Source organism: Simochromis diagramma, unplaced genomic scaffold (assembly GCF_900408965.1).
Source record: "Simochromis diagramma unplaced genomic scaffold, fSimDia1.1 OVJJ01000545.1, whole genome shotgun sequence".
Lineage (NCBI taxonomy): Eukaryota > Metazoa > Chordata > Actinopteri > Cichliformes > Cichlidae > Simochromis > Simochromis diagramma.
This window is the reverse complement of record NW_024387371.1, coordinates 2,333,449-2,359,286: the sequence shown is the minus strand read 5'-3', so window position 1 is coordinate 2,359,286 and position 25,838 is coordinate 2,333,449. Positions and strand designations below refer to the sequence as shown.

Below are 25,838 nucleotides of genomic sequence, written 5' to 3'. Positions count from 1 at the left end.
TCACAGGCAGATGGCAGTGTTTGGAGGCTCACAGAAAAGGAATCAGCATCACAAAGACATGATGTAACCGCCAGACACCCATCACCGTACAGCAGAGGAGAGGATAATAAACATACACACATTATCTCTTTCCTTCTGTGTTCCTAATCTTGGGCACATACATGTTTACCGAGACACGCTTAAACAAACATCCAGTGGAGAAGAAGCAAAGCACACGCGGGGAATGCTACACATGCGGAAACCAAGAAAGCTGGATTTCCAAACTTTGGGATCGGCAGCGTTGCCCTCACCTGTAAAACTGTTGTTCATTTCCGTGGCCTGGTCGTCATCGTCGTCGTCAGCAGGCACTACGCGGGCGTTTTGCATGTCATTGTAGGACTTCGTGCGTGTTGGGGTGGACTGATGGGAGCCTGCATCACTGAGAATCACTGTCCCAATGATGGGCTGCCTTGGCGGCTTGGGGGTCCCATAATAGTTACCTAGGCAACAAGGAGGACATTAGTATGCTTGAGAGAGACGCAGAAGGAGGGAGAGCGAGAAACAGAGAAAGGAAGACGGGGATAAAAATGAAAGAGTTGGGGACAGGAAGATAAGCAGGAAGAGCATCTATGAAACCTCCTAATCTTACGCTAGGAGGAAAAGACATAAAGCTGGATCACAATGTGACTAGAAATTGCAGAAATAAGAAGCTGGTTGGAAAGCTAAAAGATTTTAGTTTGGATTTGAGGCTTTAAAGCATAGCGATCAAAACTGTGGACCAGCTCAGCACACAGCTTGTTTTAGCCACTTTTTAGCTCCAAAAAATTGTTTTGGGGAAGTGGGAATCAATATTACATCCTTGAGTATGTTTTTAGTATCGTGTGACAAGCTACTTAGTGTTTGATTGTCAAAGATTAAGCAAAATCTAACACAAACAAAGAAACAGCTTGTTCAGTATAACGCTGGTCTGATCACAAGGTCTGGGTTTTGTGGGAAACTGAGTCCTCAAAGTACTCTTCAAGTTAGTATATAATGTATATGCTGTATAGTGTTATGTACACCACATAATGCCAGTGTGAACTCAATAGCCATACATTCAATCAATTAACTACTCTGCAGTTGAAACTGGCCAGGGGAACCAGTTAGCGCAGCTTTGCATTAGAAAAGAAAAACAACTAAACTAGCTCCGTCCATGGGTTACAAAAAAAATAAAAATAAATCCCCCACCTACAAGCCGATCTGAGATGTAAAAGAAAAAAAAAAGCAACTGACCGTAAACAAGAACCACTTCCAGCTATTACCAGAAGTAGTGAATTATTGCTTGCCTGCCTGATAAAAATATACTCATTGTCTTTCTTGCAAAACTCAATAAATCAATACAGTATGTTACACCCCGCAGCCAGTTTGATGAGCTTTGACTTAAGACTGGAAGCAGGGAGAAAAGGGTAACCTGCCCTATCCAGAGACAAACTGCAATTCTGAATTTATGCTAAGCTGAGCTACCCATGTGGATTCTATAGCTTTACATTTTCATGCATGTGACCCGTATGACTCTATCTTTAAACTTAAAAGGAAGATAAGAACATTTGGCAAATGGTCAAGCCATCATTTAAATTTGGTTATATCCCCTCCCTTCATTTCAACTCTTCCACTAAAATCAAATTTTAAAAAAGTGGCATTTTCTAAAGTTATTTCTATAGTTATTTCTATAGTTATATTTAGAGACATTTGAACATCTCAAACAGATTTTGCTGAGAATCAATCATCCAATCTTCATCTACTAGCGTGGATGGCCACAGCCTCCTGTGGATAGGTATTTGACATTGTCTGCGTGAAAGGAAGAAACGTGCCAACACACAGCAGAGTCGGTGCCAAGCAGATTAATGTCGTAACATTCCCTCCCAACCAAGCCCATGCGCGCGCACACACACACACACACACACACACACACACAAATCTGTGTGCATAACACACTGCCTTGTGAACAAGCACGCACGCGCCCACAACAACGCACACAAACACACAGGTTTGTGTTAGTATGAGACTTAGCGCTGCACAGCACCGTCCTAATCAGAGTGAGAGGGCCAGATGTGGAGTGACCTGCTGTCTCCTGATGCATCTCCTCCCATCATGCACTGTATAATCAGAATCAACTGAATGCATGCTTTTGTAGCCTGCCTACATGTAGGAAACACTGATGGCTGCTACGCTCATTGTATCTGTGGAGAATGAGGACACCTGCGCAATCATGAGTCACATGAAGTGCCAGTTATGATCATTATCATCATCATCACCCTCCTCCTCCTCACCTTCATATGTTCCTATTTCCAGTAGCGTGCCACTCTCCTCAAGTTCTAGGAACTCCTCCACAGACAGGAAATTGTAATCCACCCCTGGGACCTCTCCGTCTCTAGGGGGGCGGGTTGTACCTAGGGGTAGGAAAAAAAAAAACAAAATAAGCTGCTGAAGTCAACCCTTATCTTTAGGATAGAATGACAGTAAAATAAGACTTTTCCTCCCTGCGCAACATGTTCAATATACTTCTCTCTCTCAACTGAAAAATCTGTCATTAATGTTAGAAATGCAGCCAGCGCTGCAAGATTCATTCAGCTTTTTGAGATGATGACCAGCCACAGCAAAGTGTTCTGAAATGAAGAGGGTGTGATTGTAATTCAGAGCCATCACTGGCAGCACAGTGTCTGTTGAGTGGCTGTGAATATTACGTCAGGAAATTAAATCAAGGCTTTGCATCTTGAGCCATCGCTCCGTCTCATGGGAAAGTGCTGCCCGCTAAGATGAAAAAAGGTCACCTTTAGCAATACACTAGTCCTGATAGTGTTATCAATCTCTCAATTTCTTCATGGTGAGTTTGAAATTGTAAAATGGACTGACTTAATACTATTAGAGTCGTTTTGCCATAGGGATCCTAACTAAATTATTATCGATTGTTAAAGCATGCATGCTCACTGCTTGGAAGCTACACTGCATTTTGAGGTGCCGTTCGGTTTAACCGTAGTACAACAAATGCCTTTTAATTTGAGACAAAATAAAGCTGGAGCTTATACCTGAAAGTCAGTATATTTGACATAATTCAGAAAGAAATGCTCATTAGAAGTCTGATCATTGTCTTTCTTGCTGGCCCAACTGCCCTGAGCCTGATCTCCTGTTGGAGTTAATGATTAGCGGTTTGCTGTGTTTTACTTTGTATTGAGAACACTTTATAGGAGGAAGCTGACACCAGACAATGGAGGCAGGGGCCATTGTGTCTTTGACTTTATTGAAGGGAGATGAGATGACGTGCCAGATGGTTGATGGAAGTTGCAACCCATCTGTGATCAGTACAGGAGCATTTACATACACACAGGAGGTACTGCAAAACCCGGCTTAAACAAGAGACTTGAATGTAACACGCAAGCCTTGCACCAGTGTGAAGCACTGCAGGCCACATTCAGTTGAACCTCACTGAATTAAGCAGGAGTTCAAACTTGAAAAGAAATCGCTACCTTATAACACAACTGAAGCTATCAGTATAATCCTTCAGAACTGCTTGTTGGATGGTTGAATAGTTTCAGATTAATTAACACTAAAAACAAACTGAATATTCAATCTGATAATGCACTCACTACTAACATTACTACTTACATTTAATCAAGACTGGACATATAATATAGGTGTATGGGCAAAAATACAAATGTTAATCTCTGTCGTCAGGGGATCACTGAATTGCTTTTGAGTTGACGGGTGCAGTAATTGTGCTTCTCACATAGTTTAAAGTCACCGTTCTAGTCGAGCGAGGAGTACAAAAAGACTCTTTCATGTTTATTTTCCTCAGCCCATGCAGTATGCAAGCACGCATCCTATCCCTCAAGGTGCATCCAGCCCACAAACACCCTGTAATAAACAAGTCTTTACCAAGCACTGTTCAGTCCCACACCTGCCCCGCAAAGGAAACGCCGATTCTTTTTTGCTTTCCTTTCTGCCATTTTGAAAATGATACTCGAGATAAATAGATAAGGGAGGAGGAAATTTTATTACACAAGGCTGTCTAAGATTTAAACCATGAGCAAAAATACTCACATGAAGACAACATGATAAATCATCAAACTGTCTGTATACAGCAGCAATACACGAGCAAAGTAATGCTTTTTATTCCTCTTAGTGGATCACGATAAGATGAAAGTAACCGTCTCTGGGAGTTTGAGTCATACCACTGGGTGGTCCCATGGTGGAAGATGATGTTTCTGAGGCTCGGTGTGCTCTAATGACACTGTCTGCTGAGCTGGGAATGGAGCTGTTATTCAGGGCTATTCCCCACAGTAGAGAGAGCTCTGATAGGCTGACTAATTCTGATGTGCCCGCAGTATAAAATATTAAAGCTTTTGTTACATCAGCACACCATCATATATAAAACAACATTCTCTTAAAATATTTTTGTCTTTTAAACCCCATGAGTGGAACTGCATCAGTAAAGTAAGGACCACTCTTATTGCTTGCGAGCAATCCATTCCCAAAATGCCATCATATTTGGGTGCATTTAATAAAGTCGCAAACATAAATCCCCATGCACCGGATCTCAATCCAAACAAAGTCACCGTGGCTCACTGCTTACTTACACTGTAGTCAATTAAAGCAGAAACTATAAGAAGAATTTTACTGGAAATTTATAGTTTACATTTTTCACACCTAAACTAATTCTGGAATGAAATAAATCAATTAAATAAACAACATCTAACATTTAAAGGATCTTTTGTGACCAGCATCATCACGCTTGGATCTTTTAGTAGCTGAATCACTGGTCAGTGTTATCAGCATTATAAATGAGCAGAATTAACAGGTGGAACGATCTGAGACGGCCGTGTCACAACCAATGTTGCTCCAGGACCATCACTGCAACTGAGGAATCGCAATGATGTGATGTCTTGTTTATAATGGCTCAGGATAAAAAGACTAGTCAAAAACTACAGTACGGATGAAAAGCCTCATCCTTAAACTAGTTGAGTACTATCCCAAATTTTGGGATAAATAAAGTACTTATTACCTTAAAAATAATGTAAAAAGTGTCATGTAGAACGCAATCATTTATATCATGTAGTAGGTGCACTGTAAAGGAATAGGTGTATGCAGATAAACCTATTTTTTGCAGAGAAGAAGGTTGTCTTTAAATGGTTAAAATAGCTTTTTAAAATCAGATTTAACACGTGGTTAACATTGTGAAGAGGGTCCATTTTAATCCAAGCCACGATCTTTTTCTTTTGCAGTAAACGTCTCACACTACTGTATCTTCTTGTTCCCAAGAGTGAGCCCAACTTGATACTCTTGTAGTGGCTGTAGTTGATTTCTCTACACTACTGTGTACTGGACAGTGCACTACAGAGGGCAGCACAGTGGTTAGCACTGTTGCCACACAGCAAGAAGGTCCTGAGTTCAATTCCACCATCAGGCCGGGGTCTTTCTGAGTGGAGTTTGCATGTCATTCCCCGTGCTTGCGTGGGTTCTCCCCGGGTACTCCAGCTTCCTCCCACCGTCCAAAGACATGCAGTTAAGGGGGATAGGTTAATTGATTAATCTAAATTGCCCATAGGTGTGAATCTGTGAGTACGAATGGTTGTCTGTGTCTCTATGTGTTAGCCCTGCGACAGACTGGCGGCCTGTCCAGGGCGTACCCCGCCTCTCGCACTATGACAGCTGGGATAGGCTCCAGCACGCCCTGCGACCCTGGAAAGGATAAGCGGAAGCGAATGGATGGATGGATTATTAATCCAGTGACCAGGGAATGGGAGTCAAGTTAACAATTATCTAATGACACAGCTCCACAGTTATGCCTTACAAACTTACACCAGCTTAAGTTACCAGAAAAACAGTCACTTTGCCATTGTCCTTTAATCCTCTGCTCTGAAATTTATGATGTAGTATTTTTTTATTATTTCCACAGCCATGTGAAAGTCTGTGTCCCTCTCAGTGAATAATAATCAACAAGAAGCAGTCAGTGCTTTGCATGTTTTAATAAAATAAACAAAGGTCGCATTGTTAACGAATACAGTGATGTTTGTTTTGTCAAAATCCAGCAATGAAAAACCTTACAGTACTGTAGTCTACTGTAAAAGTCATATTACAAAGGAAACATTTTATTAATTCCTAAAGGAAAAATGCCAAACATTTCCTGTAAATCCCGTTTCACTATAAAGGAGCTTTACTTATTAATTTCAGTGCCTAATACCTTGATACATTCAGAGATATCTAAATATGACAGTGAAATCCAGTTGACAGTTGACAAATTAATATTGTGTGTTCGTTTACATCGCCATGTTTCCCCTTTGCTATTCCACAGAACAAATTACTTTGCAAAGCTAAGATTTAAAAACTCAGCGTCTGACAGTCTACTTGATGAGGAGATTTGTGCTCTTAAGAATCACTGATGTCTTTCTAGAAAAGTCTATCCCGCCAGATTCATAAACAAAACTAAAGGCATTTTATCAAGTGTAGGAAATAATCCCTGTTGAATAAACAGCAGCACAGACAGCTTCAATGCTTTCACTGTAGTAGGACAGTAGCAGTGATGTCAGACTCAACTCTGAATTATCAGTGTGGTCAGTGTCTATTTTCTCTGTCCAGTTAAACAATGACAGTGCCATGGTGAGTCCTGACCCCAACTCTGATTAACTAACTCTGTCGGCCATCAATGGACTTTGTTGTTTTACTGTGAGAAAACAGCCTGTACAAGCACGGATGGCAAATAAGAAACAAGCACATTTGGAAACGCCTTCACTTTTAACACTAACATATACAAGTTGAGCCACTATTTGCTCAGAGAACATGTGAAAAAGTGCATGTAAATACTCAGTCTTCACCAAGTCTGGTACAGAGGGTGGACATAAACACTAACCCCTTATAAAAAAATAAATAAATCAAGGCAGTACAGCAGCACAATCCAAAGCTTAAAACTAAACAAATGGATGGATGAGCTCTCTCGACAAACATTATAAGCTTCACAAACTCATTGCACTATTGCAAGACTATACAGTGGATTAAATTTTTGACTTCACTACTTTTTCCCGTTATCATCATTATTTGTTAATAGTGATACCATACTGGCAGTGCTTATATACATTTTCTAAGCTTTGCTCTTTGTGCTACATAATTATTGTAATTTGCAGCAATAAGCATTAAAAATGGCTTATGTAAAACCTAAATCTAGCACAATGCGTTTTGTGCTACTCATAAACAACACAGTCGTAGCATTATATAACAGTGACGGGCTGAGACTGTTTTTTAGACAGCTTGTTCCCGATAGAGAGGCTTCATGTCAGGCTTCAAGTGTACACAGGAGCTCCTTCAACAGTAACTCAAACATACTAATCTCACCCAGACTGAAGCTACCACAGGGACTTGCTGCTGACTGTGTGTTCACTACTGTTTGAACATTTGTCTTAAATCCACTCAATGTTAAAAAATATATATGATGACATAGGGTTGGTTTAGTAAATTGCTAACATTGTTAATTCAGTTTTCTTTACATAGCCAATTCATAATAACATTTAAGTCAAGGTGGTTTCTATTGTAAGGTAAAGATCTTACAATATTAGAAAGAAACCCCATCAATCAGTTCTCACTCTTAGCGTAACACAGGCTGCTATTCAGTAGCGAATATTAACTGACTAACAAAGTAAGGATATGCAACAATATTTTTTTTCCTTGCTCAGGTCAGACACACACACACACACACACACACACACACACACACACACACACACACACACACGGGAGTTTTCTGCTGAACACACATTATTTCCCAGTATATAATATTATTTTGAGATAATGTTGAGGGTTTTATGGGTTATGAGACTGTAAATACCTTTGGAATTATGATATATAACATATTTGCATTTCCTCTAATGTCAGTTTTTAATTACAACATTTAACAAAGAAAAAAAACAAAACCTTGATATTTCTATTTTTGCAGGCTGGAGTGTGATAAGCAAGGGATTTTTACCCACTTTGAAATTTTTCACAATTCCTTGATTTTTTTTAAAGAGCAATTCAATGTTAGATTTTTTTTTTTTTTTTAAATAAAACAAAAAGCTTATAATTAATGAGAATATTTTTGATATGTTATTTAGAGCATATATGCATGAAAATCTCCAACGTTATGTGTGGCGTTGTCGACTTTTTCAGAACTGTAATGTCTGTAACAGCGCATATCTTGAGTGATGCAACAGCAAATACAAATATTACTTTACCATACTTAATTATTCATAACTTCTGTATATCCCATGCATATGATATTACTGCAGGTACAACGTTAAATTATAGTACAGGCTCGTGGGACGATTTGAGTAGCATGGTGCAGGCTGCAGTGTCTGTAACAGTAAATGATACACCTCATAGGGCTTATATGCAACACATATGTATAAATGAGATATAATTGGTTAAAACGTATCAAAATGTCTTTTCTATTATCCCCAATTATTGCTGGGTTACTTAATATTCATTCATGTATAAAAACAGAGACATTTTCAAAAACAAAAGAATTTTACATGGGTGAAACGCAACAGTCGTTAATCTTAACCATTCTGTGATTCTTTATTCATCATGAATACTACTTCACAAAATTTTACCCTCTCCTCCCAAAAGGTTTAAATGTCTACCTTGGTCACATATTAGCTGAAGGTGTCTTTGGCTATATCCCAAAGGTACAAAATAGTGAACTGAAGGACTTCAGTTTCAGTTCAGCTCACGGGACAAACCCAAGATTTTAGCGGGAATAACAAACCTTTATCTAAAGCTGCACAGTGAGGGCTGAAATAACAATTATTGGAGGCGTATCCTGTGCAAATAAGCTGGCTATGCCATGTACAACAAACAGGAAATCCATCAATTGTATTCCGTCACAGATCAGCTTTGTGTAATTTCATCTGCGTTTGAGTTCACAACTTCTGCAGCGTTTTTCTATCAACACATATATGGGTTTAAATATGCAAATCTCAGCATGGTAGTAGATGCGAGAATATTGAGGTGTTTGAAAATAAATCAAGAGCGGGATACAGAGGTAGAAATTCATTGTGGATAAAATTTTTTAAAAAACTTCCAGGATGCTTTCCAGATAAGCATTTGCTTTGCTGGCATGTTTGCTCTGCAGTGAGCAGGAAATTGAGAATGTGGTCAATGTACTCAAACCATTGTAATTTTGCATCATCATTGTCTGCGGTTGAGTCATTCTCATTTTAACACCATTGCACTGTGGGGCTCTAGCAAAAATAGTCGTACTTACTTGCTGTGGGCACCCTTTTTTGGTTCTATTGTGCACTCATGGATAAATTTACACATTCAGAATTCAGGCTGCTAAATATAATAGTGCACATTAAATGAAGCAGACTATACATTCAGTAGGAAGTGATTTTGGACAGAGCACTAAGAGACTACTGCCAAGCAAGCAGCTGATGGTTTTTATGTTAACCATTATAGTAGATAAACACAAAAGAGCCAATGGGAATTAGAAATCAATGTTGCCGCTATCTGGTCAAAAACCAAAACAACTAAACCAGCTGGAGATTTGATTTGACGCTGAAGCTGGATAAGAAGTGACAAGATTACCAAGATTCCAGTTCACGCTGATGGAGACTTGTATTTGTCATAAAAAATTAATGCAAGAGTTGTTGAAATATTTCACTAAAACCAGACATTTCATTATCATATCGGTGTCAAAGTAGTAGACCGTGCCATGCTAAACATGCAGGCCTCACTGCTGCTTTCTAAAGAAGATTCTGCACAAAATACAAAAGATCAGCCAGTTCACCAAGAGTCATGTGATGCAATGTGTTGTGGTTAACAAATCACTGTTTGACTTGCTAGAACAAAATCTTTAAAAAAATAAAAAAAATAAAAGTAAAAAAATCCACCACTAGATGTGGGTGGATTACAGATTGCAGTCAACTGAAGTCTGCTTCGCCATCCCTCCCAGTTCAAGTGCATAATCTTAGCTATGGTGGCCACTGTAGGACAAGCAAGTGGCCGCTGTTCATCTGCAGCAACTGTAGGCTGTCATTCTGCTATTTACCTGATGTATTTACTCTGGAGGAGGCTGTAAAACTTTGAAAAAATTCTAATATAAGCGGATGAGTCAGTAAAGGTAATTTCTGTCTGATGATAGTGATACTGAGGCTTGTTGAGGATACTGTGAACTTTTCCACCGTTAGTCAGTGTTAGTTATTTTACTTTAGTATACACTGAAATAAGGTATAGAGCAGAACATTTAAAGCATTAGGTTTCTGTACTGTTTAAAGTGAGGTTTGGATCTTTTTACATCTTTTTTACGTCATATTCATTAGTGATATGGAATAGAATCAAGAAAAATTTGCACCCATGTCACTCACCTATCCCCTTCAGTGCACTTTACATTAGTTTGAAATGAATAATTGTAAATGTCACTCTCCATTTGGAACTGTTTTTAAGAATCTTAGTATCTCACACATTTTTCTAATTCCTTATTTGTTAAATGTTTTTTGTTGCTGTGAATGGTCTGTGCCTAAAGATCAACCCCTCCACTCTTGTCTTGGTTTTTCACTTCACGTAAGGTTAATTTGTCTATTTCGCTTGATACTTTTGAAAAAGTTTCTGGGTTTTAGTGGGCAGGCAATGGCAAATCACTTCTAGCTGAGGTGTCCACCACAAAAAGTGTATCTTTGCTAGCTCTTTGCAGAGTTTACAAACCAAACACATAACATCCAATCAGTACCTAGCTCTCTCTTAATGTCAATCAGCCGCTCCGGTCTGTTCCCAGAGGGAGAGGACGTACAAGGCTGTTATGACAGAGAGCATCTGCCAAATGGTGGAACAGCACAGAAGAGAATGAGAGAGTGAAGGAGGATGAAGGCAGCACAGATACACAGCACACACACACACAACAAAAATAATCACCTAATGGCCACGTGACATCTCTTGCAGAACAAACAACTCACACTTTCTCACTCAAACATACAACCACGCCTCTGGTTTTCCTCACATCTCCACTGTCATGTTGTTTTGGTGTTGTGATGTTGAGTGAATTGCATCTCACTCTCTAAGAAGCTGGATATGTGCATGTTTGAGTGTGTGACACGCAGAGCATTGCTAAAAGGATAAAAGAGTCCAGGCAAGCCTGTCCTCGCCTCTCCCACATCATTAACATCGTCTCTGTGACTGTGCCACTGTAGTGCTGCAACACCTTTCTGTGCAATATCAATGAACTGATTAGATGACTGGCAAAAATGAATTGGTCACTTCGGATAATCAGTTACAGGTCCTTTAACAAGCAAAATCACTTAATGCTCAGTCGTTTCTGCCTTTTTGAAGGGAAAAAAAATGCTTTATTTATATGTTGCTAAATAATATTTTTAATATGCTGTTATATGATGTATTTTTATTAACACAGCTGTCAGTTTTCCAGAGCCAAAGGTGATTTCTTTAATCCCAAACAATTAACAGTCATAAATCGACTGATAGATTTAATTTACAAATATACAAAACGAAAAGTTGCAAACCCACATTTGAGAGACTTAAGCCAGTAGATTGTTTTGACATTTTCGCTTGATTAAATAACATTCTTGTATTTCATTAAAAAATAATTTTAAAAGTAATTTAAATTATCTTAGACTTCAGTTTTATTTCTTTTTAATTTCGTCGATAAAGCACAACAAATTGTTCAGTAACACAAAAGTGGTCAGTTGCAGCACTTGAGCATTTAGGAAAGAGACCCACTGCTCACTTAACTCGAAGCAATCTAATGCAGTAATGCTGGATTTGTAAAGCAGATTTTTCCAGTTTGCAGAGTGATTAAATTATTGTGCAACAGACTGGATGGTATTGTTATGCGTTTGTGTTTTAATGACCTTCCTAAATAGGAAGTGAAGTACAACCATAAGAGTGTTGCGTGTCTGCCTACGTTTATCACTGCTGCACTTTGATCTAAATTTAGCTCCGATCTGTATAGGACACCAAATTAACAACAAGAACGCACATGCAGTTTTGAGCACCCACACTGACATATGCACAGAAGAAGCTGTTCTCACACATGCGCTGCAGCTATGAACTTTTCTTGACATTACCCAAGAGGGGAGCTTGGGAGAACTCAAATCAGTATGAAATGCAATCAGTAAGGACATTAAACAGTCTTTAGCTCCCTACTACAAAGTCTCTGTGAAGTCTGAGTGTGCTGATCTGTGCTGATGTGAGAATAAAGCAGATAATACTCCAATGTATTAACAGCTAGAGTTGTCATCCGGTGCCCATTTTCTGCATGCTGAATCCAGTAGTGACAACCTGGCTGAACAAGTTATCACTTGCTATGAGCAGCTGTGAGCTGTATGTGGCCAGTGTCCCAACCTTTTTCAGCTACATAAGACAAAGATAGAGGGCAGAAGTAGCATGTAAATACATATATATAGTGTATTCAGAGTATGGACTATAAATATCAAGCTAGCAAAGCCAGCTTCTGTCCTCACTGGCAGTTCATAAAAAGCTCTGGAGCAAGGGACATGTGTCCCTGAAGTGGCCTGTTTGAGTGCATGCTGTGACCCACATCCTCACTCCTAATACTGGGCCACTCACTCACTGCTACTGAACATGCACCATAAACTGCAGGAGCATCTGAGCTGTGCTATGAAATTAATTACAGACCTTGAAGTTGCACACCTTAGAGGAATGTCCTCACCTTAGAGTAGATGCTCTGAGTACTGGAATAATTATGTTAAATGGACATCCTCGTGGTGATTCATTCACACGTATAGCAACTGTCTTTGTCTCGGAGCGTATGGGGGTTAAGAGGATGTATGCGATGAAGGCTCAGAAAGACTCAAAAATTGTTCAAAAGAGAAACCTCTTCTCTCAGCTAGGTGCCACAAATAGAAGGAAATTGTATTATCAGCAACTATTGGAGCGAGTGTGCTGGTCTTAGCATCTCCAGGCCTCTTCCTTGACATGTCTTGGCCACAAATATGATGACTGGTTTATTTATATTCCATGATTTCAAGGATTACATTGGCCAAGATTATTATATTTAAGCTTTCTCATGAAGTCATACAGAGAATTGCTTTAGAGAACTTTATTTCTACATTTCACATCAACTTCCACTTCCATTTATCTTAAGTTTGACTTGGATATAATTCAGAGTTTACATTCTCCAGATTTATTTGAACACTTCTGCACGCTGTAAATGAGCTCCCACCCGAGTGATGAGCGGCAAAACATTTAGAGGCCATTTTATCTAGCTTCAGAGAAAAGCAGATTCTAAGGCCATCTGGCTTCTGAATCTTTTACAATGCACAAGGCTTAACTTTCACCGTTTTGGCAGTGAAAAATCCATATTTTTCATCTTATATCGCTCTACATCATCAACACAAATACTGAGCTACCACCAAACCAGTGAGTGTTTGCACAAAGGTCACAGATAAACATAAAAAAGGTTTGACCAGTGTAAACAGTCTTTTTACGTTACACTGTTAAAAAAAAGAGAGAGAGAGAGAAAAAAAAAAAAAGAAGAAACATTTTTTTTGCATGCAATTAAGTTACACAGCAGCCTTTTCTGCTGGCCTGATGAAAGCTATGAGAGTTTGTGCTGCGGGAGAAGCTGTTGTCTGTGGAGGCTGACTAAATATTTCATTCATGTAGATGAGTGAATGTTTGTATTGTATAAAAGTGGTTCAGGCCTACCAGGGATATCCACATTTAACATAATGCACTATACATGAGTAAAAGGAATAAAGGTGAGATCTGGTTCTAATGTTGCACTTACAAGCTAAAAATAAGGGGGAAAGAAAGTAGAGAATATCTGAAATGGACATTTTTCAAATATTTGATTTAAATTACATATTATAATTATAGTGTTTTATGGGTAGACTATGTCAGCAACATGGTAAGGTTCTTGTGACCTGATCATCTTCCTTTGTCCAACCTGAAATATTACAAATATTGGATTTCTGACGATAAAAACTCCAAAGTGATGATCTGCGATTTTTCCATTAGCATCACCATCTACTGCATAAAGAAATAAAGTATGTTCAGGTTTTCAATGAACCCACCTCAGTAATTGTTGAATGGATTTCTATGGCAACTCACTAATTAGCAAATATTAGCATGGAAGGCTAGTGTTTTAGATCAGTAGTTAACCTAGCAAGCATGTCTTTGGACTAAGGAAGGAAGCAAGAGTATCCATGTGCTCACAGGGAGAACATGCTAACCATGCTAACCATTGGATTTAAACCTAGGATCAAAATCTTTTTTTCAGAGGTGTACGAAAACGACTTGATGATGATGAACACTGTAAACACGATCTTGCTTTCACATTAGCACATTAGCGTTTTACTCAAAAAACAGAAACAACCACTTGCATGAACTCTTGCTTATGGTGAATATATATATGCCTTGGGAGGGGCAAGTTTGTGAAAGGCTATCCATCTCATGGACTGAAGAAAGACAGTTACTAAGATCTGCCTAATGAGGCCGAAGGATCGCATCATCACTCTGCTATTTTTTCAGACAACCCAGCTGGAGCCCGAACAAACAACTGAAGAAAGCCACTGGGGAGATAATCACAGCAGCCAACATCAGCTCGAGATGGTTCTGGATGGTCGTAGCTAACCTCGTCAGGTATACAAGGTTAAGGGGTGAAATCCTGCTTACCCCAAGATACCAGGTGAAGATATGGGTGGGTTCCCAATAAAGAGAATAATCTAGTTGCTTCAGCAATTTGTAGGTATAGCAAATAATATTTGAGGTTTACTTCACCTGTATTTTATATATGAACACAAATGCGTAGAAAAACAAAACAAAACACCAGCACAGTTTATAGATTACTGTAAATCTGCACTAAGTCTAGTAATCTATCAGTAGAAGACCCACCCAAACCCTGAATTTGTAGAATATTTTAGCCGTTTCACCTGAGACTTGGTTTGTGGTACATTACTGAAAGGGCTCCTGTGGGCCATTTGAAGAATTTTTCAAAAGCCGAAAAACAACAACATGTTTATTATTATTATTATAACAGTTTAGGATGGGCTGAGGCTGCCAAGCAAAAAAGTGCAGTTTGAAGAGTTTGTTTTCTGCTCATGTGAAGCCATCTGATAAGATTCTGCTTCTCACTGCAAAATCGTTCCTCTTTTGATGTTGTTATTTACATTGAAAGGTGAAATGCAGGATGTCAAGCAAAGTGCGAGAAGCCGACTACGTCCCGTGCTCACGTTGTCCTCGTCTGACCTTTGGGTCAGTATGGTTCAGTTACCTGGGGCCAAGATGACCTCTCTGACTGCAATTACATGACCTCAAACTCTGTTGACTTGCTGAGATCTTTTCTCCCATATATAAAATGTATATATCAGATATCAAAGACAAATGGCCAGTGACAGCGAAATCTTAATGAGTTTGTAAAATGACGCAAAAAAAACATTCCTTGTGTGCGCACGCCACTGCCACCACAACAACAATCGCATCCGAACGCACACAAACACACAAATCCAGGTGAAAACCGTCCTGAGTATTAACAATAGGCCAACGGCACTTTGGTGACATCTGATACCCTCAATCGCCTTCCTGCTGTTGATGGTCTGAGGAGCTTCCACTCATTGTCTAGCAGACATAGGCAAACTTGTAGACACACACGGGGACACACGCACACCGTTTCAGCCAAACATCTGCTGTTTTTAACCCCTGCTGGTTGTGAGCGTGAGCATAGCAGGAGGGAGAACACAAAAGAACAAGCACTGACCTGAGAGCGAGATTAACCTGATGGATGGATTTTAGCAAATTAATGTCAGACAATGCTCTGAGTGTTTCAGTAATGAAAACAGCAGCTGGATTATTTATTTAATTAGAGTCATAATAAAATAAAAGAACAAACTTTATATTCTTAAGAAACCCAATCTTATCATACGTGCTCGTAACAGTCCTGTGTGCAGCATCTAAACCACAGCGAGAGCATATTTTGGGGCATTGTTTCCAGAATAAACACACATCTTTGTGTTGATGGGCAAGGTGTGTGTTATGAAAACAGAGGCTGAGAGGTGACGTTAGAAGAAATTACATGAACATCTCAGAGCAGACCGAGCAGAGGCGGGGCAGAGAAAGCAAACAGTCGCGCAGGGAGTTAGCATGGAACTGTCTTGGGCCTCTAAGCCAATTACTGGAGCTGCATTGATTGAGGGAGCACTTTAAGGCCTCATCCACACAAGTAGTCCCTTAATACACTGGTCAGATGATGGAAGCTTCTCAACCGCAAACTATGGTTAGGTGGCCATTTGCATCCATTATGGTGTGAGCTGGACAAGTCTTTAGCAAAGATAATAGGACAAATACATCATATTATAAGATATTTTTCTATTTTACGTTTTAGGAACATAATTTGAACATAAAATTAATTAAAGGATCCAGCCTCATTCTGATGCTTGAAGGCTAGAAGTCTGCTGCTGTTGCTGAGCTGGACAGGTTCTGGACCTGTTTTTTGTAGCCCTGATCAGGACCAAAATGATTTTTATGTCCCCAGTACCATGGCTACGTTCAATCAGCACTTCTATCCCCCATTAAAGGAAATGCTGGCCCATAATGATTGATGAAGGGGAACAGGGAGAGAATCAATGTAGTGGAGGCCCTCAGATTAATGATTAAGCAAATAGCAATCCCACTCCAGATCCTATCAGGGGCTGAGGAGCTGCTGGGAGCATGCCATGCTGTAGCAGGTTCGGTTAACTACCAGTGTGCTGGGGATGGTTCAGCAAGGTGCTGCAATGCCTCCTCCTGTCTTACACAAGAAAATAGAGGCAAAAAAGGCAGATTTGAAAAACTATCAAAAACAAATGCGTAGAGTATCTGTGTCACCATGTATGTCAGTACTATTTTTGTAGTAAAACTGTGTGAGTGTATGGATGGCTGTCAGCTAATAGGTCTATGAAATGCCAAAAAAACAAAAAAAACAAAACACCCTCAGCAATAATGCAAAAGATTCTTCAGTCTCAGCTTCTCAAATCTGAATATTTCACTCTTCTCTGTTTTACACGACTAAATATGTTTGTGTTCTGGACTGTTTGTCAGACAGAATGCTTACTACAGGGCCTGGAGGACTTGGAAATGACATTTGTTATCTCTAGTTTTTAATATTTTATAAGCTAATATTTATTATGAAAATGGTATTAGGAAAATAACTTGGACAGCCCTGCTATTCAACCTGAACAGTTTCCGATTTATACCTTTGCTTATTTGATTTTTGATCAGATGGTAACATTTTAAATAAAATATGAAACCATCTTCACAACCTATGTGTTTTTCCTTACAACTATTAATGTTTAGATGAGGTTGAACATTTAAGACGTCAAAGACCTTAATGCTGCTTTCATGAAATATAGAAAAATCATGCTCTCACAAGAAAGTATTTTACCAGCACTGTGTGTAGCACTTTTATTTTATTGGGGCTACAATAGAAAGTTTTCAAACAATACCCGGCCCTTTACTTATGAAGAGGCCAGGTTGTGTATCAAAGAGCCTATTTATTTAATTATTATTAAACATAGAAAAGGTTTCTCGCTGTGATTGTTTCAATAAAGGAATGACGGAGTTGCCCATTAAAGAGAAGGAGGCCAGACACACAATGCTGCCCAGCACAACAGGGCATTCTTTCAGCTCGCGCCACAACAGTCCTCACTGCCGAGTCCAGCCACTGCTCTCCTGCTGCTTCCACAGCTCCCTCCTTTTCAATATGGGGACGAAGAATAAGGACTGAAAATGAATAGTGGGCAAGCATATAAAATCTGAAGCGTTATTAGCTATAAATCTAATGAAATAACATTAAGATTTCAGTTTGGGGGTTTTGTGGGTTTTTTCGCCTTCTACTAGAAACCGGTGCAGAAATAAAACCCAAAATGGGAAAGGAAGAAAGGAGCTTTCATTTAAAAGGCAAAGCTGAGAGGAGAACAGATTAGCTAGTGCACAAGAAAGGGTGACTCGAAGAAGGGGAGAAATGGAAAGGTGGATGACAGAAAGAAAAAGATGTAGCTGCAGGAGCCAGGGGCAGGGCAAAATGTCCTCCTACGGTAGTGTGTCAGATCAGTGTTTAAAGTGAGCCGCTAATCAAACATCAGCTCAGACTGACAATAATGCATGTGTGTGCGATTAAGAGAGCCGCCGTCATCAAAGACGCACAGCACAACACATCACAGCTTATCAATATCACACCACAAATCTGCATAAGCACCGGTTCCCACAGTCTGTTAAAAATCCACCTGCCTGCATTTCTGCCTCTGTGTATCCATCTATTCTCCCCACCCACATCTCTTTCAACGTAATCCCGGAAGACACGGCATCATTCCCAGGAGAAGTAGTAAATGTCACAGATTACCTCTACGCCGCTGCTTCTGTGCCCGTTCTCTCTGGTTATTCCACAGAAATATTCAAAAAGATAAATCCAAGCAGGATGAATTCTGCTTTTCTTGCTCCATCCAAACCATCCATGGATCATCCAGCTGTCTGTGAGCAAGTGCTAGCTCCCAGCTTGCAAACTCATTCAGGCAGGCAGCTAGTAGGCAGCTGCCGTTTTTCTTCAAAGCTCCACAAGCAGAGCAAATTAGAGGTCCAGCCCAGCTTAGAGGCTAAGCCAATGTGAGCTATTCACACTCCAGTTCCTGTCTGAGGCCAATGGCTGCAGCCCCACAGCCCCTTGCATACTCCCGCCCACTGCCTCTCTCTCTCTCTCTCTCTCTCTCTCTCTCTCATCTGCCTTTCTGTTCTACCCTTCTCCAGCTATCTTAGTCATAAATATAGACTCTTGGCATTACCTAACACATGGTCCCTCGTGATATACAGCCAGCTTTGTGCAGGTGCCTTGACTGAGAAAACCTCCCTAAGGTTGAACACTGGGTTAAAGAAGGGAATACAGCACAGAAAGATGAGAGGGGAATACAGTAGAAGAACAATACCACATATATTGCCACATATAGTCTACTAAATGCTTATGTACGGCGTTTGCTGGTTGGATCCGTTTACTATCCTTTGACCAGACTAGTCCGGAGAGGCTTGACTTAATTAGTAACTTTCAGGGATTAAGCTCCTAATGGCTGACCAAAGGAAACCTTTGTAAGCACAGGTCTGTACCTGTGCAGACATGGACTGCTGCCCAGGCATCCTGACCACAAAACCCCGGAGCATCCCTGAGGGAAGAGGACTGCAGCTTTTTGTTCGGATTCACTTGGTCTAACTTCAACATAAGCCCTCATTGTACCACAACTAGAAGTAAAAAAGTAACTTATAATAGCACTGCTGCAGTGAAAAATTAGTGAGAGTTAGAGAAGATCAAAAGCACTCTGATATATGCACACTGAAATGAAACTATAGCAAGCAGATTAGCCTATCTTAGCTTAATGACTAGGAGCAGGAAGGCTCATTCTAAACAGAGATTATGTCTAACAGTACCATATACTCAGAATAATAATATATATATATATGATGAATATATTCACATAAATAATATAAATAACTTGTTTATTGTGTACAAAAATCAATGATTTAAAGGATTTCAAGCCAACCTTGAAATGTAATGTTTCTAAAAATAGTTCTAAAAACACAACCAATTTGCCATGTAAAACTGTGCTCATCACTTACACTTTGCAAAATGGACAAATGCACTACTCAATTAACCAGTTACGATATAAAAAAGAAAAGCCCTCAAGGACATTATGAGGTTTGGTCCATTCTTAATATGTCATGTAGTTAATGCACCAGTCGGGCAATAATCTGGGTGCAATTTGACAACAACTATGGCTTTATCATGAGTAAGGGAGTGTTGATCCAAACTCTGATACCGTAATCTGAAGATTGATTTTATCTGATTGTAGAGATTTTGAGCCACAGTCATGGTCACTGCTTGCAGGAACTGGCTAGCTAGAATGTAGACTAGCTGGCCACCACAGCAGATCCAAATCATCACGAGACAGACAGACAGACAGACACAGACTAGTCTTCATGATCACAACAAAGAATCCTTGTTCAGCCAGTTTATTTACACAATTTAGTTCATTGAACTCAAAAAGTTCAAAAGAGGTGTCATTGTCACACACAACACTAACAGCTAACCAGCTAGCTTGACTGCCAGCTAGTCAAAAATATTCTCTAAACACACAAGCTTTTTTTTTCCTTCATGTGAGGCAAAGGGCTCTACTTTTGCTGAAGTACGAGTCTAGTCTGAGCATGCAGGGAGTGCAATCACCCCGAGCTAAACTGAGAGAACTACAGTACATGAATACTTCTACAGTTAAAGAACAAGCTAGTGGTTCAATAATCAGGGCCTGATCACCTTAACTTGACCCGAGTGACTGAGACTAGCCTCTCAACGGTTTTCACATCCTTACTTGAGTATTCACACGATCAAAGCATGGCTGTCTTACATGGATGAGTTTGATGAGGAAAGCAGAATGAGGATTTTAAATAACAATAACATTACTGTGAGCCTCACTTTATATTCATGATCACAGTGGTTCTTCAGCAGTATTGATTAAGTTGATGTAAGACCAGGCTGAGAGTACAGTTTGTTCTTACCTCCAAGTGCAGAAATAGAAAGAGAAACAGAGGTTGTGCTTTGACAATGGTAATTCTGAATAGTGTGCCATAAGAAAAGGGCCTGAAGGAAATTGTCAATAACAAAACAACATAGGACCATAGCCTCCAGGGCTGACTTTCACCCACTTGCCAATCACAGTGACAAACAAGGAAGAAGATCTGCAGTTCTTTTGTAGATTTGAAAATTGGTTCTGTTATTTACTCTAATAGTAGGAAATGATAGTCATTTGTGACTGTATCTGCAAAATGTACTAAAAACAAACACCACATGCATTAAACATAAACCTCACAAAGTCCTTGAACACAGAGGCTGCACCTGTCCTCATGCATCATTACTATGCAAAAACACATATTTGCCCAGCTTCCTCAGTGAGCTTAGAAGCCATCATTTTTCCTTCCTCTGCCTTTTCTAGAGAGAATTGTGTGTTAACGCAGCTGATATTTGGTCACGAAAGAAATATGAACCGTGTGTATGTGAAAAGAAGGCAAACAGAAGCTGGGGCCCACTCATCCGTTACAAGAATGAATGGCCATCATTAGCATGAGGCTCCCCAGCAGCACCCTGCAATGCAGCGACACACACAATGGCGAGTGCCACGCTTCCCCCTGCCGTTCCCCCAGAGAAGCCCTTTTGTTTGAGCAGCATCTGGACCTGACCTCCATGTATTCAAGGCTGATGACCCCCCTCTCCATTCCCTCTCAGCTCCTCATATCTTCTCTTCTCTCCTGTAGTAACCCCTTCTTAAAAACCTGCTCTGCCTCTAGAGCAGCCCCCTCCTCCTTCCTCTCGTATACCTTGTCCGTTCATCACATACAGATGCCCCCCCTCCTTCTTCTAGCTAAAGAGAGCAGCCATCTCTTGCTTCTTGAAGAGAAGGTCTGTGTATTAGTGGGCCTTATACAAAGCCTGCAGGGTGAATTAGAAAACCAAAGAGGAAAAAGCACCAGGGCTACTGGCCATCTGTCCCTCTGGGTTGGACGTGCCTGCTCCAAGTGTGCCTGCCCCCCCTCTTTCCCTCACATAATTCCCACCCCTACCCCCACCTTCCCTGATTCCCTTAGCCTATATACACAGCATCAACCACACACACACTACCACGCATACATCACAGGCTTTGGATTGTGGATGATGGTGAGAGCGAAAAAAAAGAAGGAGCGAATAAGGATAGAATAAGGAGCTGCCACTTGCCTGGATGCAGAGAGAGCCCGGAGCCAACAAATCAACCCGTAATCCCTTTCTTTGTGTGAACGGCAAACAGAGAAATTTGTCTCCCACAATGACTTCCCCAAGATCGGCAGTGGAGTGGAAAACAAGGAAGCGAGGGAGTGAAAGATAGCAAGGAGGGGAGGGAGAAAGAGAGAGAGAGCGCAGGAGATGGTGGGTGAGAGCAGTAGAGGCAGGGACACGGTGGGAGCAGCTAGAGTGTGACAGAGAGAGACTGAGGAAGGCAGCAGCCACCGCCGAGCCACAGGAACGCTGACACTCACAGGAGGATTTGATGTGAAGAGAGGAGAACGACAGAGTGAGGGAGCAGAGAGAGAGCGACGGAGGGAGGGAGAGATCAGGTGGGGGAGGGAAGATTGGTTCACTCTGTTGCTCAAAACGCTGAGATAACCCTCATCCGCAAGCAGCAGCTGTAGATGTGAGAGAGAAATGAATCCCACGAGAGAGCAACTTGTCTATCAATTGTGACATTTGCTGCACATGATAACAATGGCCATCTGTATCAGCGGGGATATGCGGGAGAAGAGGGTGGGTTGAGGCAGAGGTGCTCTTACTATAAACACACAAACACACACACACACACACACACACAAGCCCAAAAGCAAAAAGAAATACCTCAGATAGTGTCAGCGCTAAAGGCACCTGTTCGAGTCAACCAAGTGGAGTGGGAGCAACACATGTACCCAGGAAAGGGGGAGGAGACACGAGAGACACAGACAAAGGAAGCACAGGGCTGAGAAGTGTGTCCTTTATTTGACTGCTTTTGTTATTCTGCCTTGTCATGCTAAGACTATATTTGCATGTGTGTGTCTGTTTGTGGTAGAGACACTATAAAGGAGGTGGCAGGGATAGTAAGTCACTAAAGGGTGAGCAGACGGAACAGGAAAAGGGAGAAAGGGGGTAAACAATATAAACGTTTCAATGTTATACACACACACACACACACACACACACACACACACACACAGTGTTGTGCCCCAAAAAGGGCCACAAGACAATATGTCTGTGTGTCTTTGTGTGTCTTTCCAGCTGCTTACTATATAGCAGCGGGATAGTCTTTGGAACAATAGGTTGGGGTTCGAATCCTGGTCAAACCATGCATCCAGTAAGGACCTTGAGGCTAGAACCCCAACCCTACCTTGGAAGATGATCAAGAGATGCAACTAAAGTCATACTGGTTCAGTTGTTACCCAGCTTAGCAAGGTGTTGGAGAACCATCAAATACTGATGAGAGGTGGGCTAGTGGAACAAGTCACGGACAAGGAGTTAATGGAATGCTACTATCCAAGCCGAGCCAAGCCATATCATGTTACAATGCATGTACTATGGATAAGTGGAAGGCAAACATCCACAGTGACCTGGTAGCTCAATGCTATAACATCAGTGTAAGAAAGCTACTATTGAAGCTGAAGATCCAAAGTACAGAACAATATGAACAGTAGTGAGCAGTGTGGACATAATGAGCTGACCCTGATAGACTGGAGTAGTCTAGCTGAGCTACATAATGCCCACCCAACTGCTGTAACAGTAGCATCTGCTGAGCTGAGAATGAACGATGTGGCCAAGGTAGCCACAAAACCAAGGACACGACTCCCTGAGCTCACTGACAAAGTCCCAACAGACAAGAATGCGTTCAGATGTGAAACCACCTCCAGCCCTACTATCAGAATCACTGAAACCAATGAGCTCATACACAGTACTATCACAGTAGTCCTACAAACACTGGGGTATAAAATCAATGCATGTAGAGAAAGCCACCATCCCCATCTGTGGAGAAGGTGGTTGGAAATAAAAAAAAAAAAAGCTGGTTAACAAAGGAGCAGACGTCACAAGAAAAAGGTCCTGGATGGATAATATATACAAAACTATATACATATCTAAGGATACCAGCCAAAAACTACCAGCCAAAGGCTAACAGGTCTGGACACAGTTTCAATATTTTTCAAACCAAATAAATGAATTGAAAGACCATCCAATATAAGCAGCGACTGATTAGTAGTGGAAAATATTTTTGAGTGTAAGTGTCACATTATAGTATTGTTTTAAAATGACAAATTAATGATATGCCCAGTGAACGAGAAGTAGGGGATTTTAATCTATAGTAAATGTGTGAAGATATTGACGTCATGTGTCAAAAATTAGTCTGTAACATGTACGTTAATACTCAAAAAATTCAGATAAATGGCAGATGTTTATGTCCCCTCAACAACGTACCCAGACAATTCATGAGATATACCTTACCAGTTCTGGGTTTAACCCCCTTTGCTTTCCAAAGTGCCTTCTTTGTGGTATATAACATTCCTTAGAGATTTTAGTCCATATTGACATGACAGCATCAAGTAGTTGCTGCAAACATGTTGGCTGCTCACCCATGATGCAAATTTCCTGTGCAAGATATCTGGTGACAGTGGAGGTCATTTGAGTACAGTGAAATCATTTTCATGTTGAAGAAACCAGTTTGATCTGTCTTGAGCTTTGTGACATTTTCTGCTGGAAGCGACCATTAGAAAATTGGCACACTGTGGCCATAAAGGGTTGGGTCAGTGACAATCGTCATCCAGGCTGTGGTGTTTAAACAATGCTCAGCTGGTACTATGGGGCCCAAAATGTGCCAAGAAAATATCCCAAAGCCATTACACCACTATCATCAGCCTGAATTTTTAATACAAGGCAGGTTGGATCCATACTTTCATGGTTAAATTCTGATCCTACCAGCTAGATGCAGAAGTAGAAGTAGACTCATACCAGGCAACATTTTCCAATTTTACATTTTCTTCTGCATACAGCAAGTGCAACAAGTGATTGTGCTACTGTTTGTTTTCCATCAGCTTAAAGCAGTCTGGCCATTCTCTTCTGAGGACAATACAAAATACTGTCGTCTTCTGGATATTTTTATGTTTTTCCAGTGTTTCTCTGCAAGCTCTATGGATGGTCCTGTGGGAAAATTCCAGTGGAGCGAAATATTCAGTCAAGCCCATCTGGCACCAACAATCTTTCAGAACTTAAAATCACCTTTCTTCCTCATTCAGATCTTTGCTTTGAACTACAACAGGTCATCTTGACCACGTCAAAATGCTTTTATTCAAAGCATTTGTTTTCTAATCTGAGTACATGGTGACCAGTTCTGTCTTAGGCTTTTTTATTTATTTGCTAGTAACATTTACCCTAAGTGTTTCCACCATGCTCCAAAAAACTGACCAGCTGGGTTAGAGAGATTTTTATACAATATGAGCAGGAAATGGAAGAGTCCAACAGTGGACTGAAAACAGGGGATATGAAATTGGGAGGGAGACTTGAAAAAAAAAATCTATATAGATATATATTAGAAATATGACTATATCTGATATAAGTTAATCTTGATTTGTAAAAAATATTAGTTGACTGATGTTATTTTAAAGTTTTCTAAGTTTGTTCATTGTTATTGTTTGGCTATGTGCCCCACCCTTTTCTGTCTAACCTGTGTCTACATTAAATCCGTGTGCCTGAATTGTTAGGTGAAGTTAGATATATAAACCTAATCTCAGCTTGGGTTTTCTTTTGTTGAATTTATTTTGAGTTTTTGGATGTCTTTACACCATTTGGGATTTTGTGGACAGTGTTACAATTTTTCAGTTAATTAAAAATGATTTAAAAAAAATGCTTCTTACATATTTGCCCCATGTGCCTTACTGTTTGGTCCCTGACACTGATATTTAGTCCTGTTAACAGCTAAGTTTAGCTATGTAGAGGTTTGTTCTGTACACATTTGTTAGGAGAGTCTTTAAGGTCAATGACGCATCAGTTAAACACTGTATCACAAGTCATAACAGCAGAGTATAAGAGCTCTAAAAACATTGAGGGTCTTTGAGAGAGAGCATACAAGGCACAGTCCTGCCTACATCTCACTCCTCACTGACCTTAGAGACTTAAACCAACCTTCATGATGACAATTCAGTTGCACTTGTACATTTCCTCTCTTGTGGATTTCATCAGTCAGCTATGATAAAAGTGCAGCCTCTTAATAAAAGCGCTCTTGTAAAAATAAAAAACAGTGTGCAATGACCCAAAGATTAATTTCTTGCAGTTAAAG

The 25,838-nt window shown here is 40.3% G+C and overlaps 1 protein-coding gene and 1 long non-coding RNA gene across 13 annotated transcripts in view; both read right to left on the bottom strand.

Annotated features, from left to right (window-relative positions):
• The window catches only part of LOC120718957 (membrane-associated guanylate kinase, WW and PDZ domain-containing protein 1-like), an 87,199-nt gene that overhangs the window by 34,044 nt on the left and 27,317 nt on the right, over positions 1-25,838 (bottom strand). For all 12 annotated transcript variants that reach the window (XM_040007747.1, XM_040007739.1, XM_040007734.1 and 9 more), the window contains exons 3-4: positions 2,289-2,408; positions 291-479 (exon numbers count right to left, since the gene is read on the bottom strand). In XM_040007747.1, coding sequence (XP_039863681.1) covers positions 291-479; positions 2,289-2,408 — 309 coding nt within the window. The remainder of the gene's footprint in view (positions 1-290; positions 480-2,288; positions 2,409-25,838) is intronic.
• Positions 10,527-18,325, bottom strand: LOC120718959. Its single transcript, XR_005692601.1, has 2 exons — positions 14,896-18,325; positions 10,527-14,831 (listed from the first exon to the last, which is right to left on the bottom strand). It is a non-coding gene; the product is annotated as an uncharacterized LOC120718959 (long non-coding RNA).